Source organism: Bos grunniens, chromosome 4 (assembly GCF_055505025.1).
Source record: "Bos grunniens cultivar Pamir isolate PY7600 chromosome 4, Bosgru_T2T1.0, whole genome shotgun sequence".
In the NCBI taxonomy this organism is placed as follows: domain Eukaryota; kingdom Metazoa; phylum Chordata; class Mammalia; order Artiodactyla; family Bovidae; genus Bos; species Bos grunniens.
The window spans coordinates 5,664,046-5,689,275 of NC_141168.1; the positions used below are offsets into that span (position 1 = coordinate 5,664,046).

At 44.0% G+C, this 25,230-nt stretch overlaps 2 protein-coding genes across 14 annotated transcripts in view; both read right to left on the reverse strand.

Moving 5' to 3' along the window:
- The window catches only part of GALNT11 (polypeptide N-acetylgalactosaminyltransferase 11), a 52,700-nt gene extending 40,162 nt beyond the window's left edge, over window positions 1–12,538 (reverse strand). For 7 of the 13 annotated variants that reach the window (XR_015161893.1, XR_015161894.1, XM_086394803.1 and 4 more), the window contains exon 1: window positions 12,326–12,538. The gene's annotated coding sequence lies outside the window, so the exon portion shown is untranslated. Of the gene's footprint in view, window positions 1–11,843 lie in introns of all 13 variants that reach the window. The other 6 variants (XM_086394804.1, XM_086394805.1, XM_086394806.1 and 3 more) reach the window with 5 other exon arrangements.
- Window positions 12,539–16,780: 4,242 nt separating this feature from the next.
- The window catches only part of GALNTL5 (polypeptide N-acetylgalactosaminyltransferase like 5), a 51,996-nt gene continuing 43,546 nt past the window's right edge, over window positions 16,781–25,230 (reverse strand). The window contains exons 7-8 of the mRNA XM_086394815.1: window positions 20,076–20,225; window positions 16,781–17,071 (exon numbers count right to left, since the gene is read on the reverse strand). Coding sequence (XP_086250941.1) covers window positions 16,916–17,071; window positions 20,076–20,225 — 306 coding nt within the window. The 3' untranslated portion in view covers window positions 16,781–16,915. The remainder of the gene's footprint in view (window positions 17,072–20,075; window positions 20,226–25,230) is intronic.

Here is a 25,230-nt window from a genome sequence, read left to right on the forward strand (position 1 = left end):
CAGGGGGAAAAGACACCAGAGCTTTCTCTAGATTAAGAAAGACATTCCTCCAGCCCCTCCTAGCCCTCCAGTCAAACCTGAGGGGGAAAAGCGTTAGTCATTCAGTTCAGTTGCTCAGTTGTGTCCTACTCTGCAACCCCATGAATCGCAGCACTCCAGGCCTCCCTGTCCATCACCAACTCCCGGAGTTCACTCAGACTCACGTCCATTGAGTCAGTGATGCCATCCAGCCATCTCATCCTCTGTCGTCCCCTTCTCCTCCTGCCCCCAATCCCTCCCAGCGTCAGAGTCTTTTCCAATGAATCAACTCTTCGCATGAGGTGGCCAAAGTATTGGAGTTTCAGCCTCAGCATCAGTCCTTCCAATGAAAACCCAGGACTGGTCTCCTTTAGGATGGACTGGCTGGATCTCCTTGCAGTCCAAGGGACTCTCAAGAGTCTTCTCCAACACCACAGTTCAAAAGCATCAATTCTTCGGTGCTCAGCTTTCTTCACAGTCCAACTCTCACATCCATACATGGCTACTGGAAAAACCACAGCTTTGACTAGATGGACCTTTGTTTTGCAAAGTAATATCTCTGTATGCTCTCTAGGTTGGTCGTAACTTCCTCCCAAGGAGTAAGTGTCTTTTAATTTCATGGCTGCAATCACCATCTGCAGTGATTTTGGAGCCCAGAAAAATAAAGTCTGACACTGTTTCCACTGTTTCCCCATCTATTTCCCACGAAGTGATGGGACCAGATGCCATGATCTTCGTTTTCTGAATGTTGAGCTTTAAGCCAACTTTTTCACTCTCCTCTTTCACTTTCATCAAGAGGCTCTTTAGTTCCTCTTCACTTTCTGCCATAAGGGTGGTGTCATCTGCATATCTGAGGTTATTGATATTTCTCCCAGCAATCTTGATTCCAGCTTGTGCTTCTTCCAGCCCAGCGTTTCTCATGATGTACTCTGCATAGAAGTTAAATAAGCAGGGTGACAATATACAGCCTTGACGTACTCCTTTTCCTATTTGGAACCAGTCTGTTGTTCCATGTCCAGTTCTAACTGTTGCTTCCTGACCTGCATATAGGTTTCTCAAGAGGCAGGTCAGGTGGTCTGGTATTCCCATCTCTTGAATTTTCCACAGTTTATTGTGATCCACACAGTCAAAGGCTTAGGCATAGTCAATAAAGCAGAAATAGATGTTTTTCTGGAACTCTCTTGCTTTTTCCATGATCCAGCGGATGTTGGCAATTTGATCTCTGGTTCCTCTGCCTTTTCTAAAACCAGCTTGAACATCTGGAAGTTCACTGTTCATGTATTGCTGAAGCCTGGCTTGGAGAATTTTGAGCATTACTTTACTAGCGTGTGAGATGAGTGCAATTGTGTGGTAGTTTGAGCATTCTTTGGCATTGCCTTTCTTTGGGATTGGAATGAAAACTGCCCTTTTCCAGTCCTGTGGCCACTGCTGAGTTTTCCAAATTTGCTGGCATATTGAGTGCAGCAATTTCACAGCATCATCTTTCAGCATTTGAAATAGCTTAACTGGAATTCCATCACCTCCACTAGCTTTGTTCGTAGTGATGTTTTCTAAGGCTCACTTGACTTAACATTTCAGGATGTCTGGCTCTAGGTGAGTGATCACACCATCGTGATTATCTGGGTGGTAAAGATCTTTTTGTACCATTCTTCTGTGTATTCTTGCCACCTCTTCTTAATATCTTCTGCTTCTGTTAGGTCCATACCATTTCTGTCCTTTATTGAGCCCATCTTTGCATGAAACGTTCCCTTGATATCTCTAATTTTCTTGAAGAGATCTCTAGTCTTTCCCATTCTGTTGTTTTCCTCTATTTCTTTGCATTGATTGCTGAGGAAGGCTTTATCTCTCCCTTCTATTCAGTCCTGTCCAATTCTTTGTGACCCCATGGACTGTAGCCCACCAGGCTCCTTTGTCCATGGGATTCTCCAGGCCAGAACACCAGAGTGGACTGCATTTCCTTTAAAAGGGGATCTTCCTGACCTAGGGATCAATCCTAGGTCTCCTGCATTGCAGGCAGATTCTTAAGCATCTGAGCCACCACGGGAAAAAGTAATCAACAAAGGTGAAGGCTTCTATAAAACAGACTGGAAACCGCAGCTAGGAAAGGGAGTGGGTTGCAGGGAGGAATAAAGCTACAGCAATGGAGAACACTTGTGAAGGTCACAGACACAGGCTGAGATTTAACTGGAAGATTACAGAATTCTTACCCTTCCTCACACTTCAGCATACCACCAGCAGGGCTCCAAATAGAATACCGGTGTGTTACAACTGATGCAGGTTTCCCAGGCGGCACTCTGCCAATGCAGGTAGACGTAAGAGACACGGGTTTGGTCCCTGGGTCAGGCAGATCCCCTGGAGGGGGGCAAGGCAACCCACTCCAGTATTCTTGCCTGGAGAATCCAACAGACAGAGGAGCCTAGTGGGATACAGTCCATGGCGTTGCAAAAGTAGGACATGATTAAAGTGACTCGGCACTCAGAGCTGGGGACTCTCTCTGGGGAACAGTACTTACCCCAACAGGGCACTAGAAGCATCCAAAGCCTCTGGAACCTGAGACTACTGCAGACATTACACACTGCCAACCTCTGTTAGTTCCTATTACCTGACACGAGATAATAGCCTTTCAACAACAACAACAAAATGCAAAGCTCAATAAAAGAGAAAATAGTCACCAAGACAAAGCAATCATTAGAACCAGAATTAGATGGCAGATTTGGGGACTGGCAAACAAGGAATTTAAAATATCTGTCATTAACATGTTAAGGGCTCTAATGGAAAAAGACAACATGCAAGAACAGGAGGATGATGGGAACAGTAAGAAAGAATCAAAAGGACATGCTAAAAACCAACAGCACTGCCAAAGCTATGAGGAACGCCTTCCGTGGGTGCTTCAGAGACTCCACATAGCCAGAGAAAGAAGCAGTGAGCTGGAATACAGGTCAACAGACACTCTGCAAACTTAAACGCAAAGAGAAAAAAAGAATGAAATAAACAGAATATCCAAAAACTGTGGGGCAATTTCAAAGTATAACACATACACGTTACTGGAATATCAGAAGGAAAAAAGGAAGCAGAAAAAATATTTGAAATAATAATGGCCAAGAACTTTCCAAAATTAACAACAGACCCTAGGAAGCTGAGAGTACAACCAAACACATTAAGTACCCTAAAAAAAAAAAACACCTCACTTAGGTATATCACATTCAGACAATCAAAAGACAAATACAAAATCTTGAAAGAAACTACAGGGAGGGAAGAACATTTTATCTACAGAGAAAAGAGAATTACAGTGGACTTCTCATCATGCAAGCAAGAGCAGAGTAAAATATTTAAAGTATGAAACCCCATTACCACCTCAGAATTCTATATTCATTGATATTATTATTCAAAATGAAGGAGAAATAAAGGCTTTTTCATTAAAAAAAAAAAAATAAAACAAACTGACAAACTCATCACAAGCAGCCCTGTCCTGCAAAAAAAATGGAAAAAAAAACCTTCAAGCAGAAAAAAAATGATACACGTCAGAAACCTGGATCTACATAAAGAAAATAAGAACATCAGAGAAGGGATAAATACACTGAAAATAAAATCCTTTACTTTTCTTATCCTTATCTGACCTAAAAGACAACCAGAACAAGAGCAGAACAAAATAACAGAACAAGGGCATTCCCACTGGCTCAGCAGTAAAGAGTCTGCCTGCAATGCAGGAGACACGGGTTCAATTCCTGGGTCAGGAAGATCCCCTGGAGGAGGAAATGGCAACCCACTCCAATATTCTTGCCTGGGAAATCCCAAGGACAGAGGAGCATGGTGGGCTACAGTCCATGGGGGTTGCAAAAACAGTCGGACACGACTTAACGACTAAACCACCACATAGCAACTGGGTGATCACAGCACTCTGGTAAGTGAGTGACAACAAGGTCACGGGGTGGGTGGGAGAAACCTATACACACACCAAGCAATATTATCATTGTTGTTTAGTTGCTAACTCGTGTCTGACTCTTTTATGATCCCGTGGAGTGTAGTCCACCAGGCTCCTCTGTCCATTGGATTTTCCAGGCACGAACACTGGAGCATGTTGCCATTTCCTCCTCCAGGGGATCTTCTCAACCCAGGAATCAAAACCTTCCTGTGTTGGCAGGAAGATTCTTCACCACTGAGACACCAGAATTACGTTACTTTAAGGCAGATTCAGGGATTAGTTTAAAATGTATATTGTAATCTCTAGGGAAATCACCAAAAAAAATTTTTTAAGAACTATAATGATATGCTATGTGGTAGGCAGAATCAGATCAGATCAGATCAGTCACTCAGTCGTGTCCGGCTCTTTTCGACCCCATGAATTACAGCACGCCAGGCCTCCCTGTCCATCACCAACTCCCAGAGTTCACTCAGACTCACATCCATCGAGTCAGTGATGCCACCCAGCCATCTTCTCCTCTGTCGTCCCCTTCTCCTCCTGCCCCCAATCCCTCCCAGCATCAGAGTCTTTTCCAATGAGTCAACCCTTCACATGAGGTGGCCAAAGTACTGGAGTTTCAGCTTTAGCATCATTCCTTCCAAAGAAATCCCAGGGCTGATCTCCTTCAGAATGGACTGGTTGGATCTCCTTGCAGTCCAAGGGACTCTCAAGAGTCTTCTCCAACACCACAGTTCAAAAGCATCAATTCTTTGGCGCTCAGCCTTCTTCAGTCCAACTCTCACATCCATACGTGACCACAGGAAAAACCATAGCCTTGACTAGATGAACCTTTGTTGGCAAAGTAATGTCTCTGCTTTTGAATATGCTATCTAGGTTGGTCATAACTTTCCTTCCAAGGAGTAAGCGTCTTTTAATTTCATGGCTGCAGTCACCATCTGCAGTGATTTTGGAGCCCAGAAAAATAAAGTCTGATACTGTTTCCACTGTTTCCCCATCTATTTCCCATGAAGTGATGGGACCAAATGCCATGATCTTCATTTTCTGAATGTTGAGCTTTAAGCCAACTTTTCACTCTCCACTTTCATCAAGAGGCTTTTGAGTTCCTCTTCACTTTCTGCCATAAGGGTGGTGTCATCTGCATATCTGAGGTTATTGATATTTCTCCCGGCAATCTTGATTCCAGCTTGTGTTTCTTCCAGTCCAGCGTTTCTCATGATGTACTCTGCATATAAGTTAAATAAGCAGGGTGACAATATACAGCCTTGACGAACTCCTTTTCCTATTTGGAACCAGTCTGTTGTTCCATGTCCAGTTCTAACTGTTGCTTCCTGACCTGCATACAAATTTCTCAAAAGGCAGATCAGGTGGTCTGGTATTCCCATCTCTTTCAGAATAATGGTAGGCAGAATAATTGTCCCCAAATATGGTTTTTCCAGTAATCGTGTATGGATGTGAGTTGGACCATAAAGAGGCTGAGAGACGAAGAACTGATGCTTTAGAACTGTGGTGTTGGAGAAGACTGTGGACAGGAGATCAAACCAGTCAATCCTAAAGGAAATCAACCCTGAATATTCATTGAAACAACTGTTGCTGAAGCTGAAGCTCCAATATTTTGGCCACCTGATGTGAAGAGCCGACTCACTGGAAAAGACCCTGATGCTGGGAAAGATTGAGGGCAGGAGAAGGGGGCAACAAAGGATGAGATGGTTGGATGGCATCACTGACTCGATGGACATGAGTTTGAGCAAGCTCCAGGAGATAGGAAAGCCTGGCGCGCTGCAGTCCACGGGGCCACAAAAAGTCAGGACTTAGTAACTAACAAGAACAACAAAAAGTAAAGGATGGAAAGCCATGCTAACAGTAACCAAAAGAAAGCTAAAGTAACCACATTAACTTCAGACAGAGCAGATTTCATTGGATAATTAGGGATTAAGGGGGTCATTATATGATAATAAAGAGGTCAATTCTCCAGGAAGACATAACAATCTTGAACCTGTGTATATCTAACAAGGAATCAAAACACTTGAAGCAAAACCTGAGGAAAAAAGTTAAAGACTTCAACAACACTGGCATTAACAACAGATCGAGTAGACAGAAAAATCAGTGAGGAAACAGATGCCCTGAGCAGCACTATAAATCAACTTGATCTAATTGACATTAATAGACAACAGCTGAATACACAGTCTTTTCCAGCCCACAATTCACCAATGTAGATCATATTCTGGGCCATAAAACACACTTGAACTGATTTAAAAGAATAGAAATCATACAAAGTATATCCTTGGATGAAGTGGAATTAAACTAGAAATCAGAAACAGAAAGGCAAAAATCCCCTCCCCCACACCCCCAGATATCTGGAAATTATAGTCTCAAGAGAAATTTTAAACATATTTTGCACTTAATTAAAATGAAAATACAACTTATCAAAATTTGTGGGATACAGCAAAAGAAGTGCTTAGAGGAACAGTTATAGCATCCAAATGGATTAGAGTTCAAGATACCAGTATGTACACGTCTTTAGCTTAACATATATTAGCTTTAGATAGACTGTTACACATATATGCCCATATGTTTAGGTCTGTCGTTCAGTCGTGTCCAACTCTTTGCGACCCCATAGACCGCAGCACGCCAGGCCTCCCTGTCCATCACAAACTCCCACAGTTTACGCAAACTCATGTCCATTGAGTCAGTGAAGCCATCCAACCATCTCATCCTCTGTCATCCCCTTCTCCTCCTGCTTTCAATCTTTCCCAGCATCAGGGTCTTTTCAAATGAGTCAGTTCTTTGCATCAGGTGGCCAAAGTTTTAGTTTCAGCTTCAACATCAGTCCTTCCAATGAATATTCCGGACTGATTTCCTTTAGGATGGACTTGGGTATGGCATAAGCCCTCTTGAAGGACGTCGCCATTAACCCCACGAACCTTGTGCACCAGGACCCAGGAGAAAGGAGCAGTGACCCCACAAGAGACTGACCCAGACTTGTCCATGAGTGTCCAGGAGCCTCCAGTGGAGGCGTGGGTCGGTAGTGGCCTGCTGCAGGGTTGGGGGCAGTGAGTGCAGCAGTGCATGTATGGGATCTTTTGAAGGAGGTCGCCATTATCTTCATTACCTCCACCATAGTTTCAGTTCAGTTGCTCAGTTGTGTCCGGCTCTTTGAGACCCCATGAATCGCAGCCCACCAGGCCTCCCTGTCCATCACCAACTCCCAGAGTTTACCCAAACTCATGTTCCCTGGTAGCTCAGACAGTAAAGCATCTGCCTACAATGTGGGAGACCTGGGTTCAATCCCTGGGTCGGGAAGGTCTCCTGAAGAAGGAAATGGCAACCCACTCCAGGATTCTTGCCTGGAAAATCCCATGGACAGAGGAGCCTGGTAGGCTACAGTCTGTGGGGTTGCAAAGAGTCAGACACAATTGAGCAACTTCACTTTTTTTCACAAGTCCACCATAGTTTGGCCCCAGGTAAATAGCAGGGAGGGAACACAGCTCCAACCATCAACAGAAAATTGGATTAAAGATTTACTGAGCATGGCCCCACCCATCAGAACAAGACCCAGTCCCCCTCAGTCAGTCTCTCCCACAGGAAGCTTCCATCAGCCTCTTATCCTTCTCCATCAGAGGGCAGACAAACTAAAAACCACAGTCCCAGAAAACTAACCAATCTGATCACACTGACCACAGCCTTGTCTAACTCAATGAAACCGTGAGCCATGCCGTGTAGGGCCACCCAAGATGGACGGGTCATGGTGGAGAGTTCTGACAAAATGTGGCCCACTGGAGAAGGGAATGGCAAACCACTTCAGTATTCTTGCCTTGAGAACCCTATGAACAGTCCATATATGTACGCATACATTTTCTTGCTTATCAGCTGAGAAGGTCTAGAAGAATAACACTCCCGTGACAACAAGCATACCTAGTGCCCAATTCTTGGTTTCTAACAGAATTCTCCAATAAAAAGAACCAAGGCTCCTTGAAGAAATGACTGACTCTTGAACTGGGAAAGGAAATATGTAAGATGAGCCTGAAGTACCTTGTAGTGCCATAAAGAAAATGACACACAAAAAACCCCAGGAAAAAAGAAATCCCAGAATGATGGGGATGTGTTAAAGGAAGAGATGGAACGAAATGAAAGAGCTTACAAAGGCCGTACCTAAAACAATTTAAGCAACAAAAGTGGTACTGCATTATAACCCAAAGTAAAGATAACTATCCATGAGTCTACAACGACGAAGATAACATTAAAAACTAATCATTAATAACTTACGTACAATCACTTTTCTTAATGTCTGAAATTTTGCAAGGTAAAACTTTTATATGTCTTTATACATATATACGTAAGTGTGTATTGACATATATACATATATATCTTACCCAACAACCAAATGCTCCTTTGACTCTGTATGTAGGTTGGTTTCCAGGGGTTATAATGTGCTTACGTGATTAAGTCCTCAACTAATTCTTGTCCATGGAATCGCAGGACACAGATTCTAGTAGTCTGTCCTTACGGGTTGTGTAATTGTATATATTAACTGTTTTCTCCTCACTTCTGCTTCCTCTTCATTATTTAACACAAGATTCATCGGAGATCAACTTTACAAACTAGCCTGGAGAACACAGAATGTCCACATGGAAATGCCTGTTGCAAGCTATGTACAGACACAGAGTATCAGAAGGGTGAACTGCCCCACTGAAGTTGGGCTCCTGGCTCCAAGTCCACTCTCTACACTCCAGTGGGTCTCAGCCAGAGTCCGAGATATTTGGCAATGTCTGGGGAAACTCAGCACCACCGGAGTCTTTTGGTGATGTCTGGAAATGTTTTTGGTTGCCATGACCAGGGATCCTGCTAACACCTGGTAGGGAGAGGCCAGGGATGCTGCTAAATCCCCTACAATGCACAGAACAGCCCCCAACAATGAAGAATTATCTGGCTCAAAATGTCAACAGTGCCAAGTTTGAGAAACTCTGTTCTGTAACACTGGGGCTGGGACTCGACATGTAACATTTTTCGAACCCTTGAACAACAAGGCAGGTAGACATGCCAGCCTTCCAGGCCATTGGAAAACCCACCTATATGGTAGGCCCTCCGTATCTTCAGCACCTCTGTACTGCAGGGTCCAACCAGTTGCAGCTTTTGCTGTACTGCAGTATTTACTGTTGAAAAAAATCTGCAAATTAACGGACCTGTGCATGCAGTTCACATCTGCACTGTTCAAGGGTCAGCTATACTGATAAATGAAACAACTTGGATGAACAGGGAAACACATATGAAAAAGTCTTCAGTCTTAATAATTACTGCTGCTGCTGCTAAGTCGCGTCCGACTCTGTGCAACCCCATAGACGGCAGCCCACCAGGCTCCCCCGTCCCTGGGATTCTCCAGGCAAGAACACTGGAGTGGGTTGCCATTTCCTTCTCCAGTGCATGAAAGTGAAAAGTGAAAGTGAAGTCGCTCAGTCGTGTCCAACTCCTAGCAACCCCATGGACTGCAGCCCACCAGGCTCCTCTGTTCATGGGATTTTCCAGGCAAGAGTGCTAGAGTGGGGTGCCAGTGCCTTCTCCGTAATAATTACAGACAGGCAAATAAAAATAAGATACTATTCTCCAGCTCTTGAAAAGTTAAAGTGTTAGTTGCTTAGTGGTGCCCGATTCTTTGTGACCCCATGGGCCCGCCAGCTTCCTCTATCCATGTAATTCTCCAGGCAAGAATACTGGAGTGTGTTGCCATTCCATCTTCTCCAGATTTTTCCCACCCAGAGATCCAACTTTCGGTCTCCTACACTGCAGGCAGAATTTTCACCGTCTGAGCCACCAGGAAAGCCCTTAAAAACCTTTATATCCTTTGGCCAATAATCCCACTTTCTCTAAGAATAAAAATCCTAAAGAAATAATAAATCGGGTGAAAAACTAGGTATTTCCTAAAGCAAACTCCAAAAAATGCTACAACACAGATATAAACCACAGTATAAAGAAACAAGTACAAAGGACAAATTAAATTTGTATATTAAAAAAAAAAAAAAAACTTACAGGAAATGCCTTATAGAACTTAAGATTTAAGTTTGACTTTAAAGATTAAGATTTCAATGGCCCAAAAGCTAAAATATCTCAAGCAGAAAACTGAAGTCTAAAGAAACTGCAACATGTGTTTGTTTTCCGTTTTTCAAACAGAATAGTAAGTAGGATGGTTGGTTACAAGGAATACACACATCTGGTTAAGGTTAGTGGAATTGATTAATTCTATGAGGACAGGCTGGGGCTATGACCCTGAGGGTGAGAATTAACTCATTCTACAAGCAAAAGGAAGCTAACTAGGGTTTTTAAGCAAATGCACCTTAGGAAGAAAGTCCTAGGAACAATGTATAAAATGATTTGAGACAGAGGGAAATAAAATCAAGAACCAGGGAGCCAGTTAGGAAAAAAAAAGAGGCATTCATGGTTTGCAATGGAGCTGTGAAAGTGAGTGGCAAGGAGAATCAGAGGCAGAACTGCCCGCACTTGTCAGCTTGACCACATATGGGACCCTGAGGGAGAAAGGAGGAATAAAAACAACACTCAGTTAAGTCTTAGTGACAGTGAGGAGCACTTCCAAACGCAGGGTGTGCGGGTTCAATCCCTGGTCGGGAACTAAGGTTCCACATGCCTCATGGCCAAAAACCCAAAACAGAGAACAATACTGTAACAAATTCAGTAAGACTTTTAAAATGGAGGGGAAGGGTTCTTTAAAAATAAAACAAAAACAAGTCAAAACACACACAGATTTACCATATGACCTAGCAATTCCACGCCAAGGTATGTATATCCCAAAGAATCAAAAACGGAGACTCATACAGACACATGTAAACACATGTTCACAGCAGCGTTATTCACCTTGGGCAAAAAATGGCAGTAAACCTAGTGTCCATCAGTGGATAAACAAATGGTTATATAACCGCTCTGACGTATGTAGGTATGCATCCAGCCATACAAAGGAACGAAGTCTGAGATACATTACAGCGCGGATGAACCTTGAAAATTCACGTGAAATAAGCTGAACAGGGCAAATATTGTATGATTTCAATTTTGTGAGGCATCTAGAACAAATAAATTCAGAGACAGAAGGGACTGCGGGGAGGGGAAGAGGGGAGTTACTGGCCTTTGTGTTTAAAAAACTTTTGGAAATAGTGGTTATGGTGACACAATATTGTGAATGTACTTAGTACCCGAGTTGTATACTTTAAAAACGGTTAGAACAATGAACTTCAAGTTATGTGTACTTTACCACAATAACAAAAGACTAAAAAAGAAAAGTGAAGATAGAATTCAATTTGCAAAGTAACAGCACAGGAACTGTCCAGAGAAGGCAGGAAAAGCGTGGACTATTTCATGACGTTTAACTTGAAAACCTCAGCTGATATATACTGAGGGTAGAGAGGTTTTCTGGTTTCGATTTTTTCTCAAGGCAGAGTAGAACTTAACATATGGTATTTATCTAGGTAACAGCAAAGAACTGAAAGGAGTTAAAGGGGCGGGGGGAGGGGGGGAGGTCTGGCTTGTTATTTCGGGGGACGAAGCTACCACCACAATATTTTATTGGTATTTTATTGGTGCACGGCAGCGTGAGAAGCATTTCAAAGTTATAATTTCATCTTAAATTTGGAAAACCAACCAACCGATTCCATTCCTAACACAGAGTAAAAAGGCACGCAGGACGAAATATCTTCGATGAGAAAAATACACGAAGCTCTTCCATCACGAGCGTATTCAAATTCCTTAAAAGGTGAAATCAACCCGAAATGGAGGAGGGTGGGGGCTCGATATTTCTGTATTTAAAACACACGTATGTTAACAGCCTGGGCAACTGTGCAAAGAACCCAATTTCTTCAACAAGTGCACTTCAAAAAAAGGGAAAAGGCAAACTTCAGATGCTCACCCACCGAATGCCCTGCGAGGACCCGGTCAAAGCCTGAGTGGCACAACCCAACCATGAAGAAAGCAAAACTGTGTTTTTCTTCAAAAATCTTTCAAGGAACGGCTGCACACTGCCCGAATACTGTGGAAACCGAGGGCTAGGTCCCAGGGGTGCACTGCTCGAGGCGCTCCGGTGTCTAGACGTTTGCAATTCCCCGCAGTCGTTTCTGGGGCACCGCGTTTTCCCAGGCGCGCCGGCTGGGCCGGGGGTGGCTCCTCGCGCCGCCCGCCGCCCCCACAGGGCCCGGAGTCTCCTCAGGCCACCCCGGCTGCACGCCGGGTCTGCGGCCCCAGACCCCGCGGAGGCAGGCGGCGGCTGAGGCGGAGGAAGCCGCCGGCGCTCGCCCCCTCGGGGCAGCCGGGGCCGCGGCCGCTCGCCTGAGGCGCTGAGGAGACGGACGGAGGCCGCGCGGGCTCACACGCCGCCGGGCAGCCGCTACTCACCCCGACGCCGTAAGCGCAGCACCCCGGCCTCTCGGGACTCGGGCTGGGACATCCTCCCTCCCGCCGCGGCCCGGCTCCGAGCCGCATTCGCCGCCGCAGCGGGCGGAGCCGCCTGGCAGGAAACGTAGCCCCGGGCACACAGGGGCTTCCCTCCCCGCCGCCCCCACCACGGGCTCAACCCGTGCCCGCCCCGCAGCCTCGGCCGGAGCGCGCGCCCGCGAGCGCCACGTGACCAGCGGGCCGCGGCCCCCGCGCTGACGTCACCGCCCGCTGCGGGCGCGCCGCGGCCCCGCCCCTGCTGGTGAGCTGGGCGGGGTCAATCCTGCGGGCTGCGGGTCCTTTGCTCTTGTATACATGGGCTTATTAAGGACAGATGTCTTAAACATAATAAAAGACGTGCGGTCCCAGTTATGATGGGTTAAAAATGTCAAGGCTGGGCAGAAGCTTGGGTTAAAATATTAGGAGCTGGTGACGAGAGTGGAAAAGTAGAGCACACCAGCAAGGCACATGGGGAGGCGGGCGGGGAGCTTTCTAGAAATGCTGAATCCAGCCACAGAGCGGTGAGCCAAGGGTATTGCAGTCCTCAAGCCCTCACATTGCTGTGAGGCCTGCCGCAGCCCCCAGCCACCTCGCCACCCCCAAACTGTGCACTCCCCCTGTGGGAAGGAATAGGATTCTGGCTCTGGTTTTGGCCAGGCTGTATATTGGAGGAATGATCTCAATAAGCCCAGACTCTTGCCTCTTCCTGTGCATAGAAAAGCACTAAATTCCTTTCCTTGCAATATCTGATTTTCTTTTAAGCTCCCACTGTCCGACCTTTGTTGCAGAAATTCTTATCTATCCTGGCTCCTCCCTTACCTCTTCAGAGCAGTCCCTCAGAGCTATCTGAGAGACTGCATTCCAGGCTTAAATCCTTGGTTTTGTCCACTGAATAAACCGTAATACTCAACGTGTAGGTTATGCATTTTTTTTGTTATTCAACAGGCCCCACGCCAGACCATCTTAGTAATTAAAATATGCATTTTACCTAGATCTCCAGATGATTTATGTATAAAAAGTTTGAGATCAGTGTCCCAGGGTACAGTCATTGCAGGAGACCTGCCAGTGCTCCACCCCAACTCTTGATGGTATTTAAATATTTGTCCTTCTGATGGGTCTGGAGCAGATCTGTTTCTAGCTTTTACTTCAGATGGGTTCATCCTGTCCCATCAAATTAACGTGCAACCATACCATTCCAGAAGTTGAAGTTTTCATTAACTTCAACTGGTGGTGGTTTTGTCATTAAGTCATGTCCGACTCTTGTGAGCCCATGGACTGTAGCCCACGGCAGGCTCCTTTGTCAGTGGGATTCTCCACGCAAGAATACTGCAGTGGTTTGCCATTTCCTTCTCCAGGGGATCTTCCCAACCCAGGAATCAAACCCAAGTCTCGTGCATTGCAGGCAGATTCTTTACCAACTGAGCTACAGGGAAGCTCCAATTTTTTACCATTAGAATGACATGAAAATACTTTTTACAGTACGGCATTTAAACCCAGGGTCTTTGAGGCTAGGTGAATTAAGCTAGTATATGGGCTGTGTTCATTTGTCCATAGATATAGTTGCCAGAGGAAATACAGGAGGCCTAAAATTTAAATTTCAGTTAAAAGAAAACAATTCATTGGTATATCCCAAGGAATACATGGGACATACTTATACTATTATTATTGTTTATCCAAAATTCAAATTCACCTGGGCATCCTGTACTTTTTTTTCTTTTTTTGCTGTACAGCATGTATCTTAGGTCCCTGACCAGGAAATGAACCCTTGTACCCCTCACAGTGGGAGCTCAGAGTTTTACCCACTGGACCATTGGGGAAGTCCCTGTCTTGTACTTTTATTTGCTAAATCTGGCAATGCTAACCCTGGAGAAGTTCTAACATTAGTTTTCTGGTTTATGAAATGGCAATAACAACAGGAACTATTTAATATGTTAAGTTGTGTGGATGAGATGAGATAATCTATGCAGAGTGCTTACCAAGGGGCATGAAACATAGTGAGCGCTCAGTAAGTGGTGGCTCTTTTTTTATTTCGTGTCTGTGTGTCTTAGATAAATTCCTGGAAGTATGCTTTTCTTACAGAATTCTCTGGCTAATTTAAGGCTTAGGGAACAGCTACCCACTCCAGTATTCTGGCCTGGAGAATTCCATGGACAGAGGAGCCTGGCAGGCTACAGTCCACGGGGTCACAGAAAGTCAGACACGACTGAGCGACTCTCACTGAGCTTTTGGTCATACCCAAAACAGTTCCGTGACAAGCACTGTGCAGGTGAGCAGATTCTTCTCAACTAGCTCCAGAATACGAATCAAATTTTAAAATTTCTATACAAAAACCCAAATTGCCACCTACGGGCAAGTATGGATTTCCTTTCAATCACACCAAACACTAGGATGTCAATTCTGATTCGTTTTCTCTTCCAGAGTCAGCTGAAATAATATTGAAGAGGAAACTGTTTAGGCAACCTTCTGCATCATTTCTAAGACTCATTCATGTTATCTAGTACCTGAACTAAATTGCATTAAAAAACTGAGACAATGTTAGGCCCATGGCTCTAAGAAAAAGAACAATTCCCCCCCCTTCCCTTGGTTCAATGTTGGTATTTAGAACAGCTTTATTTATGCTTACGAAACAAGAATATTCTCTGAATGTATACTACAATTCTCTTTTTGCCTTTGGCTACATAACTTTTATTTTGTATATTACCCTAACTTTAATAGATTCATCAATTTATTACAATTGATTTTTTATTACTTTCTAGAAGCAGCTAAGGTATAAATATGTGCCAAGAATATAATAATAATGTGGCTATTACTTTGTTCTGCCAGATTGACTTGTAAAAGCTCAATCAAGTTACCCTAACCACCTGTAACAAACGTGTGCTGTGTGGGCTCAGCACCCCATGGATTGTGGCCCCCAAGGCTCCTCTGCCCATAGAATTTTCCAGGCAAGAATTCTGGAGTGGGTTGCCATCACCTACCCAGGGGATCTTCCTGACCCAGGGATTGAGCCTGCACCTCCTGCATCGGCAGGTGGATTCCTTACCACTAGCACCACCCGGGAAGCCCTGTACATATGGGCACAAGTCCCCATCTCTTTCTAGCATAGATTTTATAGAGTATTTTGCCAAACACCATGGATTTAAAGACATTATAAACTGGTTCTTTTTTTTTTTTTTTTACAGTGAATATATTATTTTAAAGAACATAAGCTCAACGAAAAGACAGATGTTTACCTGCTCCATTGTCCGCTGTGTCCCAGCACCTAGACGCACACCTGGCCTGAGCTGACATTCAGTTGTTGATAGAATGAGCTTAAATAAATGAGTTGTTTCCTGCTATATAAAACTATATTTTCTCCAGCAGAAGCTATGTTTAGTGATTCTAAGTCTCCTCCTTTCTACTCCTTTCAGTGTGTTCCTTCCCTCATTTTCTCATTCTCTTTGTTTTTGAATTAAATATATTTTCACTTTTCTAGCTGCATTCACCATGATGAATGCCACCGCCATCCCCCTGGCCTGACAGAAGTACTTTAAGACACCGGGGAGTGTGTCCACCCGGGATAGATATGGAAGCTCGTTACTTCTTCCCCAATCCCAGCTAAACAATTCTCAAGTCACGTCAAACACAGATTATCAACAAGGCGTGCAGGCCAAGAAGTGTCAGGAGAGCTGTAGGCCAGAGCCGTAGGAGGGAACAGGCAGGAAAAAGGCAAAATCAGAAGCAAGGAAGAGGAAATGTCTCTGATTAACTGAAAGGCTGACAGGAACAAATGGGGAGGCTAGGCTGGAGAGCTGGGTCATCCAGGCAAGTGGCTGGACATTAAAAACTCAGGAAACCAGTCAAGCAAGGCATCAGGGTCAGAAGCTGCACCAGCAGGGAGAAAGGAGCTCAATACAGTTGAGCCAAAGTTAGTATGGACCAACCAAGGCTCTCTGAGAATGTCTTTCTGGGGAGGTCACTGGCCCCGGTCACCTATCTGCGGTAGGAATTGAGTTGACCAAGAGTGGAGCAATCCTTATGGCCTACCAGGGTGCAGTAGGCTTGGCAAATGCGCTGTGTTCAGTCTTGTCCAGCTCTTTGTGGCCCCATGGACTGTAGGCCCCCAGGCTCTTCTGTCCATGGAATTTTCCAGGCAAGAATAATGGAGTGGGTTGCCATTTCCTACGATCTGCCCTACCCAGGGACAGAACCTGCGTCTCTTGAGTCTCCTGCATTGGCAGGTGGGTTCTTTACCAGTAGTATCACCTGGGGCTTGGCAAATAATTAGAAATAATACACTGTATCTCAATCAATTTTGATAGCCTAAACTCTGACAACATGCATTTCCAATGTTCAAGGTCTTGCTGCCCCATAAATTTAGGGGCAGAAGAGAAACAAAGTACCCAGAGCCATCATTAAAGGAAGGAAAAAAGGCAATTCTGGTGTCAACCATTCTGGTTGTATTTATTATTGTATTTCACATAATTTCATAATGGTCCAAACTTGTCCCTTCTCTATGTTGAAGGACTAGGGGACTTTTTAACCCTTTATTAATGGAAACAACTGGTGTTCCTTTCATGAGATTGCCTTAGATGCCTCCAATTCTGGGAAGATAGTATCCAAATACCACTGAAATGACTTGCAACCCAATCGTTTCCTTAACTCAACACGCTCACTAATGTTTCCATAGGCAGCAGACTTCAGAGCGGGTCTTCGTAGAAAAAACTGTCCCTAAATAGAAAGAGTCATTTCATGAAACCAAACAAATCTTTGTTCATCAAGTCATGATATTTAACAGAGCAGTGTCTAATTTCATCATCTAACAGAGCAGTATATATTTTCATCATTTGAACTAAAACAAAACAATCAACAATAAACCTTTTCCTCTGTGTGGGGAGGGCAGACACACACACGAGACCTGGGACTCCCTCAGCCCAGCTGGTCACAGGGTGTGCTGTGACCACTGTGATGAAAGCAGCGTAGAGGGACGAGGAAGTCTAGGTCCTGCTTCTCAAGAGCCCAGAATCATAGCTACCTGTGGTGGTGTTCCCCCTTTCTCCTGATCTTCCCAAACCCCTCGCTCCCCAGTCCGCATCAACACTTCCATGGTTCCAGAAACAGAGGGTGGTGCAGTGGCTAAGGGAACCCTGACTCTGGAGGAGGGCATCCTGGCTTCAGTCTCTCCCTCTGCCACAGTGTAGGTGACAATGTAGACACCAAAGGACAGTTTGGACATTCATCAAGATTTAAGCAGGCACTAATTCATGGCCCATGAGTCCGTGTTTTCAGATTTATTCAAGATATATCTCTACAAATGTGCTAAAAGACATGGGAAAAGGATGTTCATTTCAGCAGAGTTGCTGCTGCTGCTAAGTTGCTTCAGTCGTGTCCAACTCTGTGCGACCCCATAGATGGCAGCCCACCAGGCTCCCCCGTCCCTGGGATTCTCCAGGCAAGAACACTGGAGTGGGTTGCCATTTCCTTCTCCAATGCATGAAAGTGAAAAGTGAAAGTGAAGTCGCTCAGTCGTGTCCAACTCCCAGCAACCCCATGGACTGCAGCCTACCAGGCTCCTCCACCCATGGGATTTTCCAGGCCAGAGTACTGGAGTGGGGTGCCATTGCCTTCTCCTCAGCAGAGTTAAGGAATAACAAAAAGCTGAGATGACCAGAATGTTATCTATGGGGGCTATTTATTAATGGGATCAATTTTAGGAAATCTATTCAAAGGAGATGTTTAAAAGAATGACATGTTTATATGTTCTGATTTTAAGACTTTGAAAGTATGTTTTTAAATTATATAAATAAATGGGAAATTCTAAAACAAAATACTGATGCTCAAATCTAGTTATGTAAAAGAAAAGGATATACACTCCTGTGTACATGCACATAACAGAAACTAGAGAGTAAGTTAGTGACGACTTCCGAGGGGTAGAACTATGGGCTTCAGAAGCTTTTCACTTCATACTTTTCAATACTGTAAGACTTTTAAAAATGCAGATGCTTCACCTTTTTAAAAATAATTTTTAAATATCAGGAAATACAATAAGCATACAAAAGAAGCACATAAAATATACATGTGCACCTTAATGAATTATCAAAAAAATCAACCTGAATAAACTTGGCTAGGTCAAGAAATAGAACAAAACCGGTACCTCAGAAGCCACTTGCCTTTTCCTTCATGCTCATAATGCTTCCTCATAAGTGTGAAGTGCTATCCTGATTATGTGTTCATTTCTTTGCCTTTCTTTCAAATGATATGGTCTGATATTATGTTTTTAACTTTATAGAAATGGAAAAATACAGTATGTATGCTATTGTGTTTGGCTTCTTTGGTTCACCATCTTGAAGATTTACCTATACTGCTGTGTATGTATCTGAAGTTGGTTAATTTTCATTGCTGCCTAGAAGTATATCGATTAAACATCATATTTACCCGATTCCATTCCCGTCCCAATAAGCATTTGGGTTGTATTCAGTTCTGGCTGACACAATCAATGCTGTTTATAAACATTCCTGTTCATCTGTTCTGGCGCACAGAAGCACCCATTCTGTAGTGTCTACATAGGATGGACTTGCTAGATCATGGGATATTCATTGTCTTTTATTATTTTACTCAATAGTGCCAAACTGTTGCCCAAAACGAGTTTGTAACGATTAACACTCCCACCCACGGTGTCTGAGACTGCCTATGCTTGCCCACACATGATCCTGTCAGGCTTCAAAAGTGTTTCGCCCCTCTGGGTGGCTATGTAAAAAATATCTCATTGAGGTTTTAATCCATATTTCCCTGCTTACTAAAGAATGTGAAGTATTATTACTTTTATAATTTAAAATAATAAAGAAATATTAGTTCAAGGCCAGGACATATACTACCACAGACAGTCTCCCATATTTCTACCCATGCATCTGCAATGAGGTCTTGTGGCTACTGTCCACATCAGCTTGAACTTTCAAACTGAAACGAAGCTGCATCTATATGCTCTCTATATGCACATTCTAAAGGTCCTGGCAAGAGGCTGAAAGCATGGGGAGAAGCACGCATGAAGGGGCCTGGCTTTAACGTAAAAACCTTTGACCAGGAAGGAAAAGAGGTAGCAAAGACCCTCGTGTGTGGTGCTTCAGCCGCATCGCTTGGGACTTGGTAGCAAGTCGAGGAAGAGAATCTAAAAACGTATGCATGGGAATGGGGACAGAGAGGCGTCTGCTGCAGAGGGGCAATCTTGGAAGTGGAAAATAAACCTGGGGAAGAAAAAAAGACTTCGTGTGTTGGTCGATTTACTTCTGAGAAACCTGAGTTTCCCTAGAGATTAAAACAATGAGTAAGGTGCAAGTGTAGTGGGTTAGAAGGAACTAATCAAGAATAGGGTCTGAAAATGAGCGTGTGAGGAACTGAAAGGGCACATCTGTGCTGAGTTGCTTCAGTTGTGTCTGACTCTTTGCAATCCTATGGACCGTCGCCCCCCAGGCTCCTCTGTCCGTGGGATTCTCCAGGCAAGCATACTGGAGTGGGTGGCCATGCCCTCCTCCAGGGGATCTTCCCGACCTGAGATGGAACCCATGTCTCTTCTGTCTACCTGCATTGGCAGGCGGGTTCTTTACCACTAGCACCTCCTGGACCCGAATTTAAGGAAAAGCACAAAATTTGGTATCTGGAAGGCAGTAGAAGGCTTCTTCAGAGCTAGTCCCTCTCTGTTCTCTGACTCATCTTCCCAAACCAGGGATGTATCTTTCACCTTGTATTCATCTAGCCAAGTGTGTACCAGTCTGAGATTGTTATATTCCACGACTTTCATAATTTCAAAGCGGTTTGTCACGTGTTGCCTATTGATGTGTCCAACTCGAGAGCAGGGGATTACATAGAGCTGGCCTCCACACATCCAGATCTATAGACATAAGGAAAACAGAAAACACATTAATGATTAGTGTGTTTGCTAACAGGCAACTGCTGAATTAAAATAGAAACAACAACAGCCATCATTGTCTTATTTCATTTAATCCTCACAGCAACCTTATACTGTGATCATCCCCATTTTACAAATGAAGAAACTAATACATACATTAGTCAAGAAGTTTGCCCAGTAATATAGTTGCAGAGCACAAATTTCAAACTCAAATCTGGCCCCAGAGTCGTGGCTCTGAATACTAAGTGGCCCTGCCTTGCTCTGATGCTGTTCATACGCAGACTGACAAGATACTTTGTCTTAGAATATTCTCAAACAACACGTGGAAAGTAACATTTTCTGAGACTATTAAGTACTGCTGGCTGTTAGGTTCAGTCGCTCAGTCGTGTCCAACTCTTTGCAACCCAATGGACTGCAGCCTACCAGGCTCCTCTGTCCATGGGATTCTCCAGGCAAGAATAGTGGATTGGGTTGGCTGTTAGTAGGTAACAAAAGAAACATTGATCATGGGTGACTTCGGTTATTCCTCTTTTTTTGTACTTAAAGCACTTTATAATGCTTATTTTTAATAACATTTTTTTACTACACAAAAAAATATGACCATAGGAAAAACAAGTGTAAAAAAGCAAATAGGTAAAAAGTCACTTTTTAAAGACTTTATCAGTCAATACTAATTTAAATTGTTGTTTAGTTGCTAAGTTGTGTCCAACTCATTTGACACTCCATAAACTGTAGCCCACCAGGCTCGTCTGTTCATGGGACTTACGAGGCAAGAATACTGGAGTGGGTTGCCATTTCCTTCTCTAGGGGATCTTCCCGACCCAGGGATTGAACTCACGTCTTCTGTATTGGTAAGGGGAATTCTTTACCACTGAGCCACCAGGGAAACCACCTCATAATCCAAGTGTGTATGTGTATATACATAGATACACAACAGTAAGACAACTTGCTTTTTTAATGTAATGTTTTGCAAAGTTATTTTTAAAGTCTTGTATTACTTGGAATAATACAAGAATATTAGAATGTTGGTAGTTTTAAATTTTTTGATTATTATAGATAATACCACAAAGAATGTGCTTGTAATATAAACCTCACATAGAGTATACTTGCACAACTCTTCTGTTTAATTCAGTGACTCTTACATGGTTCCGAGATCACCAGCATCAGCATCAGTAGGGGACTCACAACTGTAAATCCCTGGGCCTACCCAGACCTACTGACCCATAAATGCTGGGTCTGGGGGCCCAGTATTTCTGTACTTTAGTCAGTCGTTAAGGTGATTCTGATGCATTCTAACGTGTGAGAACCACTGTTCTAATTAATCAAGGTCATCCATCCAAGTTTTAGAGATGTTTTCTTAGGAAATCCACCTAATCATTTAAAATAAGACTCACTGAAAACAATACTCTTAAGTGTTTTGGTGAAAATATCAGATAGTCAGAAAGGATCATGTTAAAGAAAAGGAAAAAGCAGAACTTCTGACATGAGACCTAATGACTGGTACAACAAACTCCTAGGGTTCTTTAGAAATATCCAGAAATATCCAACCAGTCCATCCTAAAGGAGATCAGTCCTGGGTGTTCATTGGAAGGACTGATGTTGAAGCTTCTGAAACTCCAATACTTTGGCCACCTCATGCGAAGAATTGACTCATTGGAAAAGACCCTGATGCTGGGAAAGATTGAAGGCAGGAGGAGAAGGGGACAACAGAGGATGAAATGGTTGGATGGCATCACCAACTCAACGGACAGGGGTTTGGGTGAACTCTGAGAGTTGGTGATGGACAGGGAGGCCTGGTATGCTGCGGTTCATGGGGTCACAAAGAGTTGGACGTGACTGAGCGACTGAACTGAACTGATCCCCATAAAATGTCTACAAAAATGCACATTGACTGCCTTCTCCAGAATGCACGCCCCAGTGTCTTCACCTGGCTCACTCAGTTGGTAGAGCATGAGACTCTTAAGTGAATCACAAAGTGATTTCCCTGATGGGCCAATGGTTGAGAATCCAGCTTGCAGTTGGGGGATGACACGTGTTCAATCCCTGGTCAGGGAATTAAGATCCCACATGCCGTGGGGTAATTAAGCCCACACACCCACACCAAAACTACTGAGTCTGCTCATCACAGAGAGGATCCTACATGCCACAACTGAGACTCAATGCAACCAAATAAATAAAATTTTTAAAAAATAATAGAATAAAATGAATGGCACAGTAGAAAATCCCTTAGACCAGAAGTCCAAAGATTTAGGTTCTTTTATCATCTTTGCTACATGCTGTTGATCAGACATATCCTCTTTGAATCTCTTTTTCACCTGCAGTTGAGAGCTAAATAGTTGATCATTTAAGCTACTGCTTGGGGGTGGTGTTATGCAGCAAAAGCTAACTGATACCAGTCGCCTGCAATGTTTTCATCTCTTTTTCAAGAGATCTTAAGGAAATTTGGAAAATCAGTAATATCCATTTAATAATTAGGATGGATACAGAAGTATTTATTATTGTTGGTACAGTCTTACATGTGTGAAATGTTTCTTACCAAAAAAGAAATCTGGCTATGAGCATAGAATAGAAAACAAAAGCCAAGTAACCAAAGCGATCAAGGGGGAGTGAAAGTCAAACATATATTAAAAGACTTTCTCAAAAAATCAAATTAAGGATGCAATTGCAATTTAGCCCCATTTTCATAGGACCCATACAGTTGCTCTTTTCCTCTTGATTCATTGTCAAAGGGACACGATCCATCTGGAAATGCCTGTAGTTCTGCTCACTGTCCACGTAGGAGATGGTCAGCTTTCTTTCTCGGATACACTGCTAGAAGTAGTCTGTCCAGCTCCCAGTATTACCATTATTATTGAAGGAGGAAGAGGATGGTGAGGAGGGAGAATATCCCATCAAGAGTTACAATAGTGGGACTGCTCTGGTGGTCCAGTGGCTAAGACTCCACGCTCCCAAAGCAGGGTGTCTGAGTTCAATCCCTGGTCCAGGAACTAGCCCCCACATGCCACAACTCAGAGTTCACAAGCCACAGCTAAAGATCCCACGTGCTGCAATTAAGACCCAGTGCAGCCAAACAGATAGATTAACAATAAAAAAGTCCATAAAAATAGAGTTAGTATAGTTTAACACTTCAGAGTCCAAACTCTGAGGCCACTCTGTGTGGTTCAAATCCCCCATGAGCCGTGTGACTTGGGGCAAGTTACTGAAGTTACTCAATCCATTTGTGTCTCAGTTTCCTCATCTGTAAAACGAGGAAAACAACAGAACCGGCCTTACTACTGAGCCTGCGCACTTCAGAGCCCGCCTGCCACAACCAGAGAGCCCGCGTGACAAAACTAGAGAGTCTAGGCACCCAGAAAGATCGGGCACTGGAAAGAGAGATTCCATGGAAAGCAACAGAGGCCCTGCATGCAGCAACTAAGATCCAACACAGCCAAATAAGTAAATTAAAAAAAAAATACCTGCCTCATGGGCTTGTTATGAACATCAGATAATCTGACACTTGTAAAGTGCTTAGGGTTTGTGTTTTGTAAAATGAGAGTGTCTCTGCTGTAGTGAAGTGTGGTAGATTGTAAGCATGGCCACACACGCTTTTCATTCCTACCTGCCCATCTAACTGCTATGTAACTCTCTACTCCAATCATCAAGAAATGAGGTTTATTTCTCCATCTCTTGAAACTGGCCTTGGCCTTGTGACTTGCTTTGGCCAACAGGACATTAACAAAGGTGATGCTTGAAAAGTGTGTGCAGCACTTTGGGATCTGCTGCTCTTGGGAACCTTGTGACCACTTCACAGTGAATGAACCTCTCGAGCCTGCCTAACCACGAGGGACAAACAGTCTGGTCATCTCCACTGCCCCAACACTGGACACTGGCCAATGTCCAGACATGTAAATGAGGCCATCCCATGCTAGCCAGCACCAGCTGACCCTCTAGATGAACACAGATGTGTAAGCAGCACCAGTAAAATTAACCCTCTTGGCTGTGACCGAAAGAACCACTTTAGCAACACAACAAATTTTGAGGAGTAACAATTGTTTATTGTTTCAAACCACTGTATTTTTGGGACAGTTTGGTACACAGCAAAAACTAACTGATACACTAAGGAAGTAAATGGGACCTCTTATCCCCTTAGCTGTGCTCATTCCAGAAACTTGGTGTGATTGATGAAAATACTGTTCTGCAAACCTTGTCTCACTCTCCACCCTTCACCAAGGGGCAGAGTATATTGCTCTGACACACTGACTTTGGGCTTGTCCATTTGACATGCTTTGGCCCGTGGAACGTGAGCAGACACAGTGCCCCTGGAGACTTTAGACAGGCTGTGTGGTTTCCCTTGACTTTTGCCTTCCTACTGTCAACATAAGAACATGCCCAGAGTTGCCAGTAGAATGACCAGCAAAGCTGAGCAGACTCAGAGACCAGCCCCACCAGTGTAAATGCCCAGGCAGAGCCATGCTGGCCGACCCACAGACATCTCAAAGAAGAAAGTAGATGCTTCTTGTTCTGAATTGCCTGGTTTTGAGCTGGTCTGTAACAAGCATCATCATAGCATTAGCTGGCTGGTAACTGGGCTGTCCTTGACATCCCTTTCTCTCAGCACCCACCTAGCTGGTCAGCATACCTATGGGACATTCTTATGATGGTAATGTGTAGGCAACTGGTCACAGAAGCTTATGACTCAGGAGAAGGAACTGGGAAGGGGCAAGAATTGGTATCACTTGCATTCGTTAGTCATGCCAATGTGATCTGGATAAGGTTATGGAGCAGCAGGTGGAGCAAGCAGAGAGGGACTTGGGGAAACCCCTACAGGGTGGAAATTCTGAGCAGATGGGCCAAGAAAAGTAACTGATCTGAGTGGGGCCTGGGTGCTGAGCAGCTTGCCTAATCCTCATGGTATAGATCCTGGAGAACCTGCTTCAGCCCTTCTCTAGCACAAACCCAACGCTTGTGGCTTGCTCTCAAACTACAACCTCCCCGGGCTGCAGCA